The sequence below is a fragment of the Tyto alba genome, unplaced genomic scaffold, assembly GCF_018691265.1.
Source record: "Tyto alba isolate M040663 unplaced genomic scaffold, T.alba_DEE_v4.0 Super-Scaffold_41, whole genome shotgun sequence".
In the NCBI taxonomy this organism is placed as follows: domain Eukaryota; kingdom Metazoa; phylum Chordata; class Aves; order Strigiformes; family Tytonidae; genus Tyto; species Tyto alba.
Genome location: NW_024881317.1, coordinates 4411568 through 4429976, shown reverse-complemented (window position 1 = coordinate 4429976; position 18409 = coordinate 4411568). Strand labels below are relative to the sequence as shown.

General features: G+C 36.2%; 1 protein-coding gene across 10 annotated transcripts in view; it reads left to right on the top strand.

The window, feature by feature from the left end:
• The window catches only part of MEF2A (myocyte enhancer factor 2A), a 56841-nt gene that overhangs the window by 17401 nt on the left and 21031 nt on the right, over positions 1-18409 (top strand). For 2 of the 10 annotated variants that reach the window (XM_032994377.2, XM_032994376.2), the window contains exons 3-6: positions 9636-9767; positions 9833-9970; positions 12964-13183; positions 13386-13445. In XM_032994377.2, the coding sequence (XP_032850268.1) occupies positions 9636-9767; positions 9833-9970; positions 12964-13183; positions 13386-13445 (550 nt within the window). Of the gene's footprint in view, positions 1-9635; positions 9768-9832; positions 9983-12963; positions 13184-13385; positions 13446-18409 lie in introns of all 10 variants that reach the window. The other 8 variants (XM_042803717.1, XM_032994375.2, XM_032994382.2 and 5 more) reach the window with 4 other exon arrangements.

Genomic DNA, 18409 nt, shown 5'->3' with positions numbered 1-18409 from the left:
TATTGTAACATGTAAATGAAGTTTTACTGGAATTATTTATCAGTTATTTTCAATAGGAAGTGAATAATATATTATTAATTAAAAATTCCCAATTTCATTGGGAATATTGTGAAGAGTTTTTAGTTCAAAGCTCTTACATGTTATGCTACTGAAAGCTCCTTTGACTGTAACAGGCCGATGCCATTTAAAGCCCTGCTCACTTTTGCATTAACTTCCAATTCAGTACTTGCTGAGTATAGTGACTTGTTAAGAAAAAAATCAAGCATGCCATAGCCAGTCTTTACACAATGTTGACATGAATTACAAATGATTAGGATAAAGCTTACTCATATTTCACTGTCCCTGATTCCTGTACAGTTTTCTCTCTACCTCTCTAGGTCCCACCTTTGATTTCCCACCCTCTTCTCAGGTTAGGTAAGGACAGTCTTCAAAGAGGTGCTTTGGCTTTTACATAATTCACTCTAAGTGAAGGTTATGCAAGGGAAAGCATATTAAGTATATTCCTTTGACACAACTGAGAAGTTCAGTATTCAAAACATGAGTTGTGACATACTTATTACAGCTTTGTGTCTTCAAGTCCTACATTCTAATTATTTTAATTCAGTAAAAATAGAGATGTATCTGCTTGTGCCATATTATTTTATTGCTGGAGAGGCTCACTGCTTCCTGCTGTACATAATTATTTTAGTTGGGTTTTTCACGTACCTGCTTTTGGTAAAAATTAAGACAACCTGTCTTACTAAACTTGCTTTTTAAAATTTTTTTGTAAATATTCTGCAGTAATGTTATGAGCTGGGATAATGCTTCTATATGTGTGCACACACACACACCACACCTATTTAGAGTGCACACATGTGCCCACACGTACTTGTAGCTATTTGTCTGTACAGTTGGGCACCTTTTTAGGTTAAGCAAAATGGCAATTCCATACCAATATTAAAGGTAAAGCTTGTTCTGGTAGATACTACTGTAGCCAGTTCCTGTAACCTTACATGTGAATGGTAGTTTAAAAATTGTGTAAATCCGTAGAATCCACTAAACATTTTCTTTGGTAATAGCTGCTATTTGTGTTGTAATTACTGTCTTGATAATACTGAGTTATCTTGAGTACCAAGACTTTGAAATAGTTTCTGTCATTCTTTCTAATTTTCAAGCATTAAGGAGAAATTCAGGACAAGAAACGTTTGAAAGAACAAGACTGCATAGGCAGGTAGACGAAAAGGAACCCATTATTTTTATATCATTGAATTGTAATCAGAGTTTAGAAAATTGTTCTTGGCAAACTTTGAGTAGGAGATAATATTTTTACTAAAGAACTTCTAAAAGATTATGAAGGATATTATGCAGATGGGTTGCTACACTTGGAAACTTTTCATGTTCCATATGGCTTATCTGCAATATACTGTTGCTGAAAGGAGGCATTCACTCAGCTACTGCTGTTGCTGATTTATATTTTTAACTATTGCAAGTATGTGAAGAGGTATATATGGGAGGATGGGTCTGTATGTATATATGTTGTCACTTGAGTAATGATTGAAAAAAGCATTTATGTACCATAAAACGTCTCTTTCAACATTCTAACACAAAACTGTGTTTTACTTGGTTTTACCATTAATTTTGTTTGTTGCAGACTGCATTCCCTGAAAGGACTATAAAATATATGCTAAGCAATAGTTTCTGCTTCCTGAAGATGAACATTAATCTACTGTGTGGTTTGTTTTTAATAAAAAGATTGAATAAGACCGATTTAGACTGGCAATTTAGTACTCTTTAGTGGAAAAATCTAGTTCATGGTACTTTCTGTAAAACAGGTAAACCTGAAAACCTACTCAGTGATATAAAATTTAATAATATCATAAGTTGTATAGAAAGTAAAACAAAGACGAACGCATCAAATAGCAGACTTTAAGAGCTTGGCTTAGCTTTCACTGTGGAAACAGTATTATTAGTGCTAATAGATTACTAATTGTTTTAAGTCTCGAGAAGCTCATTCAGGAATGAGCAATCTGGCTTGTTTGTAGGTCAGCAACTGCATTATAAAGTCCACACATAGTGTTTCTCCAAAATCACAAATAAAAATAAGCAACTTCCCTTCCTATACCTTCTAGTCCAGTGCATTGTGTAATATTCTGGGGGAGAAGAGTAGATTTTATAGCCCATAAAATTATTATTCTGTAATAATTACTTGTATTTTTTTTAAAATAATGTTTCACAGCAAAGATGCTTCAAGCAAGAATTTAAGTTTTATACCATATCATGTCTAAAAACCTTTTGTATGTGTTATTTTATATAAATGAGAGTTTGAATCCTGAGTGCCATCTTTATCATATCTTGGAGGAATTTGACAGCTAGCTTTCATGTTTGGCAAGCGAGGGATACATGTTAAAATTTGCCAGATACTGGAAGTGCTCCAACATTTGAAACAAGACTGTGTCTTTTCTTAGAGTGGTATATAACAGGGACACTGATAAAATTTCAAATCATGAACATTTTTAATCTGTAAATGATGAGTACCTTTGCCTAAAACTGAACATAGCAGAGCATTGATTAAAGGGCTCTTGTATTTTATGGCCTACTGCAAGGCAGGCTTAGAATTTTTTTTTTTTTGTAAAATGCTGGAATAAGTAATTAATTCTAAACCTCCTTTTTCCCGAACATACTATAATAGTTGGCCAAGAAATATAATCCTTGCAGCAAACTTCGTTAAAGTACTGTACTCTGAATTTTTGATGTATAGATATTTTTGCGTAATATAAATTATTTACTTTTGAAATACCACAGCTAATTGAGCATAAGTATGGAAAATATTATTTAGGTAAGCTATACGTAGAGTGTGTCAAATTTTCAGATTTTACTTAGTATACATTATTTTGGTTGGGGACAGATTGGTGAGGCCTTGTGCTTTAAAAAGTTAAGCTCTCCAAGTTGCTTAGCTTGTGGAAATGTCTGTCACAATCTAATTTGACCTATGTACTGCACTGAAGTTTTGAAAGCTGGATACCACTCTGCTTTACTACTCTGTTTTGGGATGTATATATTTGTGGTTACAAAGAGACTCTGAAATTCTAACTGATAGCAGAATGTAATTGAAAATGTGTTGGGGCTACTGAAAGGAATAGTAGTAGGGCTAAACTTAAGTAGCCTCCTAACTCCATGGAAAGGCAAACAGCTTCATAATGAAAGTTGCAGATGCTTCATAGTGGAAGTTGAGAATACTAATAGTGAGGAAAATTAACAAAATGTTTAAACATTACCTAAAACAATCTGATACATCTAACTATGAAAAAGAAATTGAAGCTTGCAGAAATAACGTCGATGGGCTTCAAACAGAAACCACTGTTATTGAGTAGAATTATGTGGTTTCTGTCTGACTGTTCTCTTTTGTTGCATACACTGCACTTAGGATTCACTCCTGTTTGTATTTTAGACAGTGGTGAAATTCGTGTACCCAGCACTGCAGGGTCAAGCTTCGACTTTGCAGAACCATATTGTTACTTCAGAAAAAAGAAACAGAAATGGTGATACTTCTGAAGCCATACTGACCTGCAGGAAGTTTAAAAACTATAAATAACTTTTAGTGACTACGAATACTCCTTGGATACTTGAGTATGTTTTATACATAATAGGGGAGAAATGACTATGTAAAGGATGATACACTGTAGTATTGTTCACAGTGATAAAAGTGAAAAATTTTGTGTCATGGAAGAATAAAAATCCAGCCTAGTTTTAGGCTCAACTTCTTGGCAATAGTATGTAACAGAAAGGCAATAATAAAGCAACTGTCATGCTTTCAAGGTGACTTGTTACTATATGTAAAGTCTGGCATGATACCTGTAGCTCTTCCCAGCTGAAGTCTGTCTCCGTTGTGGGGAGGGAGCTGAACTGCATTAAAGGAATATGCCCTGTTTTCTCTCACTGATGGTTTCACATAAAAAGAATGAAAACTAGGTGGGAGTCTGGTGCTGTGACTGCTGTATTTGTCCATAGTTTTGTGAATATATGAGAAAAAAGGTGCAGCATTTTAAGTAGAATGGGATTAACAGTGGTGGCGGAGGCAATGGACAGGCCATTCCTTCTGCCTGTTCTGTATTTATGATGCTCAGCACATACGTTGGAAAACCACCTTATACTTGCTACAATTGAAAATAAATCCAGCAAAAATAAGTTAAATAAAGAATGGCCAAGGAGAATTTTCTGTCTTTTAATGAAGAAAAAATGACTTATTGCAGGCTGGAGCAAACACCAGAGTTGGTGTAAGGGTGGTCTCAGATATCCTGCACTTTCTGTGGCAGTAAGTTTTTAATGTCAGTCAGCTTGTCAAACTGCTCCCACAGAGATTTCAGCAATTCCCTTAAAGCATGGGGAAGTAACCTTAAAGCATGGATGTCTATAATCATCTGCAGAGATGGAATGTGAGACTCAACCTGAACGCTGCAGTATGGCTAAATAGCTCTTGGTATCCCTGGTTCTCTATTTTAGGAATTATTTTTCTTTGTTCCTGAACGTTGCTAGGAAAGGCACTATTGCAACCTGGGCTAACGGTACTGGCTTTTGCATTTTATTGGTGTGACTGCAACTTCATAGTCTTTTGCTGTACATGATCTTATTGTCATGCTCATCTCGGATGGCAGGGTGATCCTGTCCTTCCTGCAGAGAGCTGTGTGAGCACTTGGAAACTCCGTTTGTGGGTGAGGAGCCTTTGGAATTTGATGCAAGTGGCAGCAGTGTCCTCTGCCTCTCCACTATCGCATGGCAGCTCTCTAGAGCATCAGGAAACTGTTTAATTGGTTATCCTTTTGATAACTGTGGTGTACGTGCCTACTCAAGCAGCAGTAATATTTGGCAGTACTAGTGGAGCCTTTCCATTACTTCAGGCCTGAGGAATATTTAAATTTTTTTAAATTACAATTTTTAAAAAGCTATTTACTCCAAATCTGTGCTGCTTTACAGCTTTTTTTGTGCTTTGACTGTAACAGCAGAAACAGAACTAGCCACAGGTTTTAAGTGAAAGGTTTGCCTTTTCCAAGGAAAATAACTTTTCATTTCAATCTTAGTCAGATTTTGGAAATGTTTTTCCTCATGATTTCAGATGAAACATCAACAAAAATCCTGTTTGGCCAGCTCCAGTAGTAAGTGCAAAAATAGAGCTGCTAACATGATACATAGTAGCATTGATAGCAACAACCATTTCCTTTTTGTGTAATATTACAAGAAACCAAACACTGAAAATCTTTTGAATGGACACTTTTTTGCACTTCATAAGACTACTAACATTTGAGGTCATCCTACTTTTTTGCTTTAAGGAGGAAAAATATGATTTCCTGAGGTGACAGGGAACATAATCAAGTTCTCTACAGTTTTGCCAGAGCTGGTAAGGAGCCCAGATCACTAATACGAGAATTCTTGGCTTTTTTAACCACACTCACTGAATTGAAGCACAAAACATGCTGATTGTGCTCTTCTAACCGTTAGCAACATGTCATTGCAGATCGGATATAACAAACAGGATCTTTCATGGGGAGGAGGACACTTGGGGGTTGTCAACTTCATTGCTGGTAGCAGTAATCTGTGTTTATTAGTTGAGAGTTTCTGGTTTTCAGAACTGCTGATGACTGGAATATTGAGGCAGTGCAAGTCTGTGTGAGACCTGCGTGCGGCTGGGCTGGAACAAGCCTTGGAGAAGGTGGTGACTGGATTTCATGCTGTGGAGACCCAGCAGGCTTAAAGCTCCTGCATTTCATGTTTCTCTGTTGGATTTTGTGGAAGGAAGCTTATGCAAAGATAATTACACTATGACAATTGAATATGAACTTTGCTTCCTCATGGATCATACAATAAATCACTTCGTTGTATTTTTGTACTCTTTGGTATCTGTATTGTCAGTTTCAGTAAAATTTATGTTGAATTGTAGAGAGAAGCTAATTATTTTGTTGACTTTTTTTGCAAGAAGCCCTTCTTGTGTTCCTTAGATGCTTCTTGCCTAGTTGTGGTTCTTCTCTTAAATTAGCAAAATGCAGTGCAATTCAAGTACTTCATGTATGTTTGGGGAAGTTCAGGAAAATATTGTACTGTTTGCTTGAATGTAATATTTAAGCTTGTAATAGCTAGTACAGTTATTCTCTTACAATGTTCTCTAAGCTGTGCCATTAAAAAAAAAAAGCAATAAATCAATATTATACTGATAATTATAATACTTGCATGTGTCAGTCTTGCCCAGTGGAACAAAAGCAGGTTAAAACAGCTGTGGTCATCTTGATATTGCAGAATGACCCAGATGTCTGGAACAGTTGTATAGTGATTTTGTACGTCACAAAACTATATTATTGTGCTTGCTTCATTCTTTAAAAAATAGATTTCATACCTTCCTTGGTTGCTGGTAAATACTTTGCATTATTTTCTGACAAAAATCATTACTTTTCTCACATCAATTAGTTAATCTAGTCTAATATCAAAGCTGCACAATCTCAGTTACTGAAGGCACAATAAAGTGCGTTGGCAAACATGTTGGAACAAATTCCAGTAATTGTGGATAAGTCTTAGAGGAAGTGGAAAGTAATACAGATTAACTCAAAAGGCTACACATTCCCTTAGATGATCTGGAAAACAAGATTTGACACCAGCAGTGAGCACTCAAGAGCAAAACCTGAAATTTAATGTCTTTTTCCCTCTTGTAATAAGAAAATTTGTGTTCTATATTTATTAGCCTCAACTGCAAAAACTCTGCTTTTTATTCTAAACAAGCTTGTCTATCACAGCAGAGAAATAAAACTCTCTTCATGTTACACAAATACTGTTTGCTCTCACTAACTGGCAGGTTTTAATTTTTTTTTCTCCCCCCTCCCTTCCCACTCCTCATCTCCAGAGTTAATAAAATTTCAGTCTCCGTGATAATATTTTGGAAATAGCTGGACACACACACACACAAGCTACACACACACAAGTTATTTACGTTAATTGGAGAAATAACACATTTTAGCTATAGAAAGTCTCGAGGGTGGAGTCGGCAGCACTTGTTTATGGAGTTTGGCTTTCCTGTGTCCCCACAGAGCGATTCCCAGTAGTCCTGGCCTGCCTTGTTTTCTCTTCAGCAAGAGCCTGTTATCATGTCTCACTCTGTGGCCTGTGAGAAAGCCGAGGCAGGGCTGTCTCGCGTAGGCTTCGCCTGGCCGTGTGAACAGATTACAGCATTCCGCTTGTTGGTACGAGCCATGGAGCAGAAATGTTTTACTATTATGTTACTGGGCAATGATAAAGTTGGCAGTCTTTTTATGGTTAGGTCCTCAAAGTGGCAGTTCGTGTTTGAGTGATAAGGAGACAGAGCTTTGGGTATCAGACCCAGACTTATTATCTGTAACAGTGAACCGTGGCTTAAATCCTTCCACAATGACAGGAACCCCATCTGGAGTGAAGGTTTCCAGAATCTTAAACAGGAGATACTGAGGCATTTTCCTTCCTCATGAGTTGAAGCAAAGTTAACCCCGTTGTTATCAAAAGCTTTTAAAAAAAAAAAAAACAACCAACCAAAAACAGTCACCAAGAACACTGCATTTTTATATTTAACTAAATCTATTCCTTTATATTAGAACTGTCAGTATAATTTTCCGACAGATCTGGCAGCATGAATTGGCAGCATTACGCTTAAAAGCTTTCGCTTGATTGTTTTAGAATATTGAAAGCACTAATGAAACTCCCATGCTGCAATACTTAAAGTTGCTCTAATGTGTTTATCAAAGGAGGTAAACTAGACAGTATGTGTATTTCTTGTCAGATCTCTCTTTATAGTATCCAAATACAGCTTCTGATTGTGTCTTGGGCACTGCATATGCTTGTTGACGCTGAGCACCATGTAAAGACATACTTGGATTCTATTTACAGAATTCTGTGGGTTGCAGGGGTTAAGTGTAATCCAGATTATACTGTGTTAACATTTTCCCTACTGATATCAAAGTGTAGAAGACTGGCAGGCTGACTTGTTAGGAAGGGCTGGGAGAGGGAGGGAGAACAGGCTCTGACCTTGAGAGGCCGAAGAGCCAGCCCTTGTATGGCCAAGTCCATATACGTGCCCAGCTGATTGGTTGGGGGAGCAGGATATGTGCTGTGACAGGTGTCGGAGGAACCTACACCTGTTTTCCCCATATGCTGATTTAGTGATTACATTTTTGTGGGAGTTCCAGATACTGTGTGGGATACACGAAGCAAGCCAAGAAACTTGAGAAGGAATTATAGCTTATGGTGACCTGTGATATTCAAGAATTTCAGACAGCGTAATTGAATTTTCAAGCACTGTGTTAAAACTGAAGTAGAAACAGGCAGTATTTTGCATATATAGGAATAGTGAGAAAGTCATTTGTACTTTTTATTGTGCTAAAAATTAGTAGACAGTACTTCAAGAAAAAAATGCTGATGAATGCTATAGTTTAAACTAAAACATAGTTTGGTTTTTTTTTTAATCAAAAATTCCGTGTGTTATGGAAATGCAGCTTCTATGGGAAAACAAATGCAATTTCTTTATGGTGCTGGGAAGGTCAGCTTGGAGATTTCTTATCTTTAGAGTCTTTTAGTGTAAAATTCATAAAATATATATAATTTCTCACAAAAAAGAAAACACACAGCCCCCCTCATGCCTGTATAGTCCTACTGCTGCCTTATGTACTGCTGATGTGTACCTGTTTAAAAACTTACATTGCTTTCCTTTTGAAACTTTTTTAAAACATTAAAGATTTTTCCGTAGGTAATATTTTAAATCTTGCTTTGTTATAAACTAGAACTTGCAAAGAAAGATTTCTGATTGTGTAATAGGGTGAAAAACAACAAGGAATACAAGTATCTTTTAAAATTTGGTCATGAGACCTGTAGTTTCACATCCATTCTTTCAGTAGCTTATTTGGAATGGCTAGATCGTAGACAAGTTAGGTTTTTTTCCCAGGGGATGTTGATGTGAGTTCTCCATCAGAAAACAGGAAATAGCCCAATAAAGCATCTATGAAAAAACTTGTATTTAGCTAACTAAGTCATTTTAGAGAGGAATTATGTAATTTCTTTTTATACTTTTTTGCAGTTCCTGTTATCATGCAGGATGACAAAAGTGCAGGAAAATCCTGTCTTTATAGACTACTGAGACCGTGTTACATATATTTAATGTATTGCAGTTGTTGAATTTGATTGAAAATTTTAGCCAATGTGTTTCTCAGAGTTTGACTGTATGCCCTTTAAAATGTGAATATTAAAATTGGGATGCTAAAATCAATTTATTAAAGATCCAGTAAACTGGCTGTTAATTACCAGTGATGACATTAACTCCTTTGCCATAGGCTTGAATGTTCCTTGTATGTCAGGCAACTCTACTCCATCAGCCAGTATCTAAAAATGGTTTTGCATGGAACGCTGGAGAGATGAAGTGGTTGTAGGTTAAAGTTACCCATGAGGTGGCACCTGGGAGAGTCTGTGCCTCTGAATGAACCTTTTTTCTTTGTGTAGTATGCTACTGTTTTGAAAGACTGAGCCTGTCTGTTGAACAGTGAATTTTGTCTGTGAAAGTTTCATGTAGTTTCAGTGGCTCTGAATGATTCAGTAGTATACAAAACTTCTTGGCGAGTTAGTATGATTTGTATGTGAATTTTCCAATTGTATTTCAGACCTTAAGAAAGAAAGGCCTTAATGGTTGTGAGAGCCCTGATGCTGACGATTACTTTGAGCACAGTCCACTATCGGAGGACAGATTCAGCAAACTAAATGAAGATAGTGATTTTATTTTCAAGCGAGGCCCTGTAAGTACTTTTATTTTATCTCTACTTTTTATTTGTTGATCCTTTTTATTAACTTCATTATTTAGGCTCTGAACAAGAAGGAACACAGAGGGTGCGACAGCCCGGACCCTGACACTTCATATGTGCTCACGCCACATACAGAAGAAAAATATAAAAAAATTAATGAAGAGTTTGATAATATGATGCGGAATCATAAAATCGCAGTGAGTACTAAAGTATGGTTTGTGCTTCTATTACATGCATGAAAATTTTCATGGTGTTTGCTTACCACTGAAAACCGCTTGCAAAGACAAGAGGATGTAATGGTTTGAGAAGGGAATAAATATTTTTGAGGGAAAATGACATGCAGATACTTGATCTTGTTAAAATACATTTTATATTAAAAGATAAGAAGATTTATCTCTAGCTTTTGCACTCAGCTTTTTATGCCTTGTAGATGGGAGGTAACATTTCTGAATTTCAAGTGCCTAGCTACATTGCCTAATCCTACCTAAAATATTTTTATAAAGATAGATTTTGTCGTGGGATGTAGAATAGTTTATTTACATTTTGTAGCTCTTTATCTGTCTGTTGATCGAGATTTTACAGTATGTCACAAGTAGGCAAATAGAGTTGGATTTATTTTGTCATCAAATCAGAAGAATTTATTTTACTGAAGACTGAATGTGGAAAGGTATTTAGATGTTTAAAGATAAAGACTGATGCGCAGTGGGAGCCTCATAAGATCGGTGTCTTCTGTTGAAATTCTAACAGATACTTCCTTGGATACTGAAAGGTCTTTGAAAGTTTTGTCCCAAGTACCTAACGTATTTGCAGCCATAAGTCACTTGACTTCAAAACTTAAAAAGTTTGGGGATAACAGTAGCATAAATTTTGCATATTTTTCATGGAGGTGTACATGATGACATTTAATTTCCTTTTACAAAGACCAATTAGTGTTGAGTACTACAAGGGAAGTAATTTCTAAGAATATTAGTACAGGGCTCTGCCACAGCCTTTGAATTTTTTAACATTGCAAATCTTGTAGCAATTAAAGTAAATGGACTGACTGGCTAGGTTAATCAGCACAGACCCTGGGGCAATTCAATAGTGTGTCCCCAAATGACTTGCTGATACTAGAAATTATTTAATTGTTCAGAACAATAAGGCCATTTTTGGGGACTTCAAAGCAAACTGACGGTCATGACACCCAGCATCATTTCTTTTATCAAGTTCTTTGTACTTGAATGAAGCCAATATCTTTTGTTCTTGCTTTGTTTTGAAGCTTTTCATATCCAGTATTTCTGTGTTGAGACATCTTCAGGCCTCATCTCTCAGTATGTTACAGCTAAATTACTCTCCCTTGATTTTCTGTGGTCTTCATGAACAGCCAATATTGTCTGTGTGAACATCACTATAAATAAAAACGGCAACATTATTTTTCAGCTGGGTAGTGCTGTATTTATAGCTTAAATTGGACCTCTTATGGTTCTATTTCCAGTACTTTTGGGTCTGTGTGAAAACATAGTTTCTTTTGTTCTAGTGCACTCATTACTGTCAAAGGATAGGAATGAGGCAAAGTGTGAAGAATTCAGTCATAACCAAATGAGTGCCATAGATGGGCAGAGGCAGCCTTTATTGTAAGGTGTGGGAGAATGTTGTCATTTATTAGTTATATACTGAGAAACTTAGAGAAAATATGTTCCAACTGTTAGCATCTAGCACTGTTTTAAGTATACTTCAGGTATTTCAAATTTAATTTGAGTTACTTGGCAGCATGCTGTTTAAAAAAAACCCTTTTTTTTGTAGATATTGAGTATTTTCTTCAAGTAGTTTCCCGTGAAAACAAATGCCAGTACAACTTGTCATTAGTTAGATACTGAGAATGATTTACTAGCATTACGTTGCTATGCTTCATTACTTTTTCCTTCCTTCTGTGCCAAAAATTGATAATTATTCTTAGAATGCTTCAGTAGGGACACTGTTGTTGGCTCTCACTAGTAAGAGATTTTGTTTCTTGTAGAAAATGTATTCTGCTCTTCAATTAGTATAGTTACTGTTATATTTCTAATATTATCGAAATTGTCATACAGAAGTATTATTCTAAATAAACTTTAAGCTGTATATGATAAGAGTATTTTTTTGAGTATACACGATAGGTGATGAATGTTTGTCATCTGCATTTGACCTCTAAATCAAAACTATTATCTCTCTATGCTGTCAATAAATACTGCTGAATTCTTACCCTTAAATTGTACCTGTCATGGTTTTGTTTCCAGTAATTGCAAGAGTTGTGAAAGAAAATAGTCCCTTTTGTTTCAGAAACTCATCACTGTCAAAGGATAGGAATGAGACAAACGCCAAAGAAGTTAGTCATAACCAAATGAGTACCATAGAAGGACAGGCATCTAAGCTTTTGATTCAAATAGTTGTTGAATAACAAACATATGTACTTCAGAAAAATAGTTGCCTTTTAAATGACACTGTAGAAATTAGAATTTTAAAAACGAGATTTGCAAAAAAAAAAAAGGAAAGATGGAGTGATTATTCAAGTAGGGGTTTGTAGAAGAGGGCTCAGAATAATGGCAATTTAAATGTTTAAATTCAAACTACTGCACTTAGTGACTTTCTAAAGACCTGTTTACTTTTTTTAGTCTGAAAAAGAGGAAGTTGTAGAGCTAAGTAGCAATATTTTGGCAAGGTTATTAATAGATAATGTTATTACTAACTTTTTCCTTTTTTTTGTGTAATAACTGACGATTTTATAATGTGCATGTTTATGCTTACATTTTGAAGGTGCAACAGTTCATTGTTTTGTAGACATGTTTAGCTTGTCATTGCTTTGTAATAATCCAAATTAACTGGTAAATTTGTTGTATTTCTGAGCTTGCGAATTCATATGAATATCTTCAGGTTTTTTGTATCTGAGCTCTCAATATTTTAGAAGTTTATGAATAATTGTCTTGGAACTGTATTTATATGATGTATAAGAGTTTAAAACCATGCTCTACAATAAATGGATGTTTTAAAATTGTATGCTTAATAGAGTTTAAAAACTAACATAATTAACTTTAAAAAAAAAAAAAAACAAACCAAACCAAAAAACGAGTAATTCTTGGCATACTTTAATGTGTATTTTTACGCTGTATTATTTCTGCAAACATAGTTAATGCTAATGTTGTTGTCTTGTGTGTGTTCCTCATCTTCTTTCCTCCAGCCTGGCTTGCCTGCTCAGAACTTCTCGATGTCGGTTACAGTTCCAGTGTCCAATCCCAACACTTTAACCTACAGTAACCCAGGGAGTTCCCTCGTATCCCCATCACTGGCAGCCAGTTCATCGTTAACGGACACAACCATGCTCTCCCCTCCCCAGAGCACCCTGCATCGGAACGTATCACCTGGAGCCCCTCAGAGACCACCGAGTACTGGCAACACAGGTAAGATTTTAGTACTGTTGTGCTTTCCTTTTATGCCCTCTTTTTATTTTTTTTATTACACACACACATACATATGCAAGTAACAACTGATTAATAGCATCAGTGCATTTTCTTTTTTTAACAGCTTAAGTTTTGAAGTAAAAAATTACAGGATACTGTGATGAGAGCAAGTTAGTTTAATGCTCTGGCTTATTTTTATTAGGTGGAATGCTGGGGACAACTGACCTCACAGTGCCAAATGGAGCTGGTACCAGTCCAGTTGGTAAGTGCAGTATCATGCCTTTGTTGAGAAATAGTATTGTGGTTTTAGTTTCACAATTACTCAAAAGCAATTTTTAATTTTGACTCTTGAAAAAGTGTTTGTGGAAGAACAAAGGTCATAATTTTTTTAGTTGCCTTGTAATTGTCAAGTCTTTAAATGCCTGAGAATGATTTACACTTTTTTACTGCTGTGCCCTTTCTACTTCAGTAATATTTGCATTTTTTATTTTAGTGCCTTTCAGTAGTAGCGTGCTGCTCTTGCTTATGTGTTTCTTTACAGGTGAAATTATAGCATTCTTAAGAGATCTTACATTCGCCAAATTTCTTATTTTGTATGAAATTAACTATGCTTACTAAACTATTACACTAAAAACAACTCAGATGTGTTCTAGTTTAGTATTCACAAAACCTGGATGTTTGATACTGGTTGTGGTGCCAATCAAAATGAAGAAAATACAGACTGTATTGTTTGTATTGCCATGTGTATCTTGCTAATTGTTTTCTAGTGGTTATACAAAGAAAGCAATAAATCTTGGAAGCTGATAGCTAGGTTCTGCCTTAATTTTGGAAGATGATCAGAATTTCTTTCAAAAACAAATTAGAGATCAAATTCATGGTATTTTTTTTGTCTTCAATAAAAAGATACGATAGCACTTTTCCATTTAAATAATATTTTGTCTCCCCTAAAGAAAATTCAGTACTCTGATAGAGGGCAGGCAGCCATTGAAATTTATCATGGCCACAGAAGGACAAAATACACGACAGTTCGCCCAGTTCCCTCGTGTTTCTTCTGTTCCTTGAGATGTCTTGGTGAGTGAAGGTCAATTTTGGAAATACACATAACTCCTTGATATGTATTCATAGCAAGGAATTAGAGTAGCAACTGTTGACCTTTCAGTATTTGCCCACTGGCTACTTAGTGTGGCAACTGGGAAGAAGTTCTTTGAAGATCAAGTCAGACAATTGAATTTATGAATAAAAAGTGCTGAAAGCACAGGAGAGACTTTCCACTCTTCATCCATTCTTTGGCTACGCAGCAAAGATATGAAATATTGAAGTGTGGTTTCCATCAGGTAAGCAGGATTTTAAATGGAGGAAATTTCCTCAGCTGAAAAAAAATGACTATTTTTAGAAACTGTGGAGGTCAGATGTTGATTTCCATAGTATTTCTCAAGTCAGGCTAAATAAGTTTATTATCAGGCCATTTCAGGCCTCTTTTCCAAAATCAGGCTTTAGTAACAGCAGCCTCGGATTTAAGATGACTCCTTTCAATAAGCAAATAAAACAGTTGTTTACAGCACTTGCTATAGAATATTGAACTGTAGAAATACCCAGTTACAGCAGCTTGGTGAACATATTTAATGCAGTAAAATGTTTTCCTTCTTGCATTTATTAATAGTTTATGTGAAAAGTCAAAATGCATCACTTATCTCTTACTTTCCAGAACATTGCACCCAAAATGTTATACATATACCCACTCATTTCTAGAAAGATTTTTTTCATACAAGTAAGAGTTGTGGCTATACAAGAACAGTGGAACATCTATAAGAAGTACTTCTAGCAAAATTCAAATAGCTAGTTAACACTGGGATGCTAAGTGACAGAGTACCTTAAGTTGTCAGAGCTCCGCTTTCTACTAGGATATGGCATGGATTCTTTTAAATACTGTCAGGTACACAGTAACCTTTTCAATTGCAACCAAAATCAAGAAATCATACATAACCAGATTGAGGAAATCTGCTAACTTGTCAATTTGAGTTTGACAGCTGCATTTGAAGTGCATATATTAAGTTAATTATGTCTGCAGACAACAATTAATTTAGTTTCTTGCTACATTTATTGTAGAATTCACTTTAAAAAAATATATATTTTCTTCTTTTGGCTTTCAATCTTTTGAATTTCTCAGGAATGGAGAATTCTCCTATGGATATAGTTGTAAAAGGTCATGTGTCAGATTTGCAGATCACAATTTATAGCAGAGATGTCAAAGATGAAGATGGAGTACCGGCATACCTGTAATCCCAGATATTCTCTTGTAGTCAAAGTAAAAACTCAAGTCTTACTCAACATTATGAAGTTTTCAGCATTTGAGATTTTGTTGTTGTTTGATTGAAAGAGAATACTTACATGACTTTATCAGATTAAGAAGCAAGTAAAGGTTATCTTGTGTGGTTGGGACCCAGTTCAAACAAAGTTGTTGCATAAAATGGCTCATATTTAGTTCACATGAGTCTTTTTCTCAAGTCCTGTGTGACTTTATTGGAATAGATATGATTTGCTTTAGCAGTCAATCTGCCAATTTAACAGTTTTTCTGTGGAAAATAACTTTGAGTAAAAATATCTACGTGTTGTAGCAAAGATTGGTAGGTGTTTTTTTATGTCTAGAACAGAAGATTTTGCGATCATTTTATAATACTGAGAGCTTACTTCACATGCAGCTGTCATAACTCTGAAAAAGAATTTTTATTCTTAATATTTTTAAAACTTTACCCACCACATAAAAAACATTTCATAAAAATTTTTACTTGGCAAGTATATCAGTTCTGAGAGGGGGAAATATGTCCGGCATTATGACAGTGTTTGCTTTTGAGCTAATTTATTTTTTCTGTAAATTAGATCAAATGCTTTGGAGCTAGAATTTTCACAATACTGTTGCTCCTGGTCAGTGTTAAACCCTGTTCAGTTTGTGATGGGCATCTAATGTGCTTCAAGAATCTTGTGTTACCGGGGGGTGTACAACTTGCTATTTGTTGTCAACATCATCGTGGCTTGAAGATGCACTGCATGGCTGTAGTATTTCTCTCAAAAGTCTGTGGATTCTCATTAGGCAAAGTATAGCCTCACTTGCTCCGAGTACCCAAATATGGGGGAGAGTTTGACTTTGAACTGATAGGACTTGATGGATGGATCATCTTGAAATGTGTCATGAGGAGATCTGCTTCACTATGTTCCAGCAGATTCAGCAGTATTAGACCTTGAATCAACCAGAGTCTGCCAGTGAAGGGCACTTGTAGTGAAGTTGTGCCATCCTTGGGGACTCCAGAGAATCAGAAAGGCTCAAAAGTACCACCACTCTTACCCAATCTCTGCTTTTTCTTCCATGCCTTTTATGTATGGCACTGAGATAGAACCATGCAAAGAGTGTGAGCTGGTTTTCATTGCTGAGGGTGCATGAAAACTGTAACCCTGGACTAAGAGGAGTTCCCTAAATTCTTCACAATCTTAGGTGATTTTGAAGGAGTTTGTTGGATGTAGAGGCTCTATATGGTCCTGGAACGACACAATATTATCTGTTTATACACTTCTTTATCAGTGAAGTAGCCCTTCTGGTCAGTAATGCAGATTATGGACCCAGTTAATCTTCTGGGAAATTATCCTTCCTCTTAGAATTTTATCATCAGGAGAATGGATAAGAAAGATCTAGTATTCTTGAGTACTGAATTTCTCCTCTTTGTTCCAGAGTTCAAATTGTCCTCTAGTATCCTCTCTAATCTTCAGATTCTGAGAATGTGAAGTAACTTTAGGAATATTGAATTTCTTAGGAATTCAGTTGAAGGATATACCTGCTTGAAAAACTGTCTTGTGACCTATTTGGTCTCTATTAAGAGCCAGTCTAGATCTTGTTTGATTTTTTTTAATCCTGGCCTCAGGAGGGATTATGCAGAGGTGCCACTGACAGCTTGCATGCACCTGTGAACTACTTGGATGTTGCCAGAAAGGGATCAAGACAGAGAAGTGGGAAAGGCCACATCTGTAAATGGTTCCCTTTGTCTTGAGGGCTTGGCTGATTAGGAGAGCTTTTTCTGCATGTCTGAGGATAAAAGAATCTTTCAGCTTTGTCTTTCACAAGTCTGAGTCAAGTGGCTAATATGCTGTAATTTTTAAGAGTATACCAGAAGGCTTCAATAACAAAACAGCTTTCTGTGCATACCTTTCTATTCATGTCGTTTTGTTTATTAAATGAGAAACACCCTAGTGAGAAGTATCCAACTAACTCTGGAACAACATACCTCTTGCAGGAATTTTGCTTGAAACTGGATTGATGTTCTCAGCCTCTTTCTTAAGAAAACAGACTTTCTTCTCCCTCCACCCCCCTTCTCAAACTTACCAGCCTGTGTCATCTGCATCATCTGAAAATCTGGGCACTGCTGTTGTAGATGACCACCTCAGGAAAGCAGCTGTAAACCTTGAGCATGTTCCTACTTAAGGTTATGCATTACTGATGGTATTTCTAATCTTCTCTTCAGTGTGACAGGTTGTATCTGTCAGCAGTAGTCTTTCACTGGACAGAGCTCCTCACATCCTAGCTTGTCTTGAAAGAGGTTTCACTTAAGAGTGTACGTTCAGCTGATGCTAAATGCAGAGCACAAAGGTTCTTCCTCGGCAATGTCAGTAGTGTTGGCATAATGTTTTGCTTTGCTCTGATTTTTAAGATTATGCAGATAAGTACAGCAGTCAGTGTTTCACCCTTCTCCAAGTTGAAGGATCCTTGAAGAGTGCTGAGAGCAGCCTATTTATTCTCAATAGCTTCCAAACTCTCCTCCAGGCAAGGGGGTACTGAAAGTGGGCTGCAGCCCAGCTGTTCCACAGGGTGCAAGCTGAACCCGTTTCCTTGGCTAGACCTTGTTAGTGGATAACAAAGTTTGATCCATCCATCATCCTCTGATTAGATCAGCTCACAAGAAGTGACTGGCTGAAATCAGCAGGAAAAGCATGCTGGTAGAAGAAAGCATTGGAGGTGGGTTTTTTTGGTGTGGGTTTTTTTTTGTTGTTGTCTTTCTCTTTTTTTGTTTAGTTGTTTTAAACTGTAGCAATTTCTCCTTGGAAATCACCCAGTCGCATGTGGTCGGTTCAGCCCCTGAACTACCTTTAGATTTTAGTTGAAATTTCATATATTGTTATGTGTGTTCACTATTTTACCATAATTTCTGATTTACTAAGATGTAGAAGACAATTCTGTTAAGA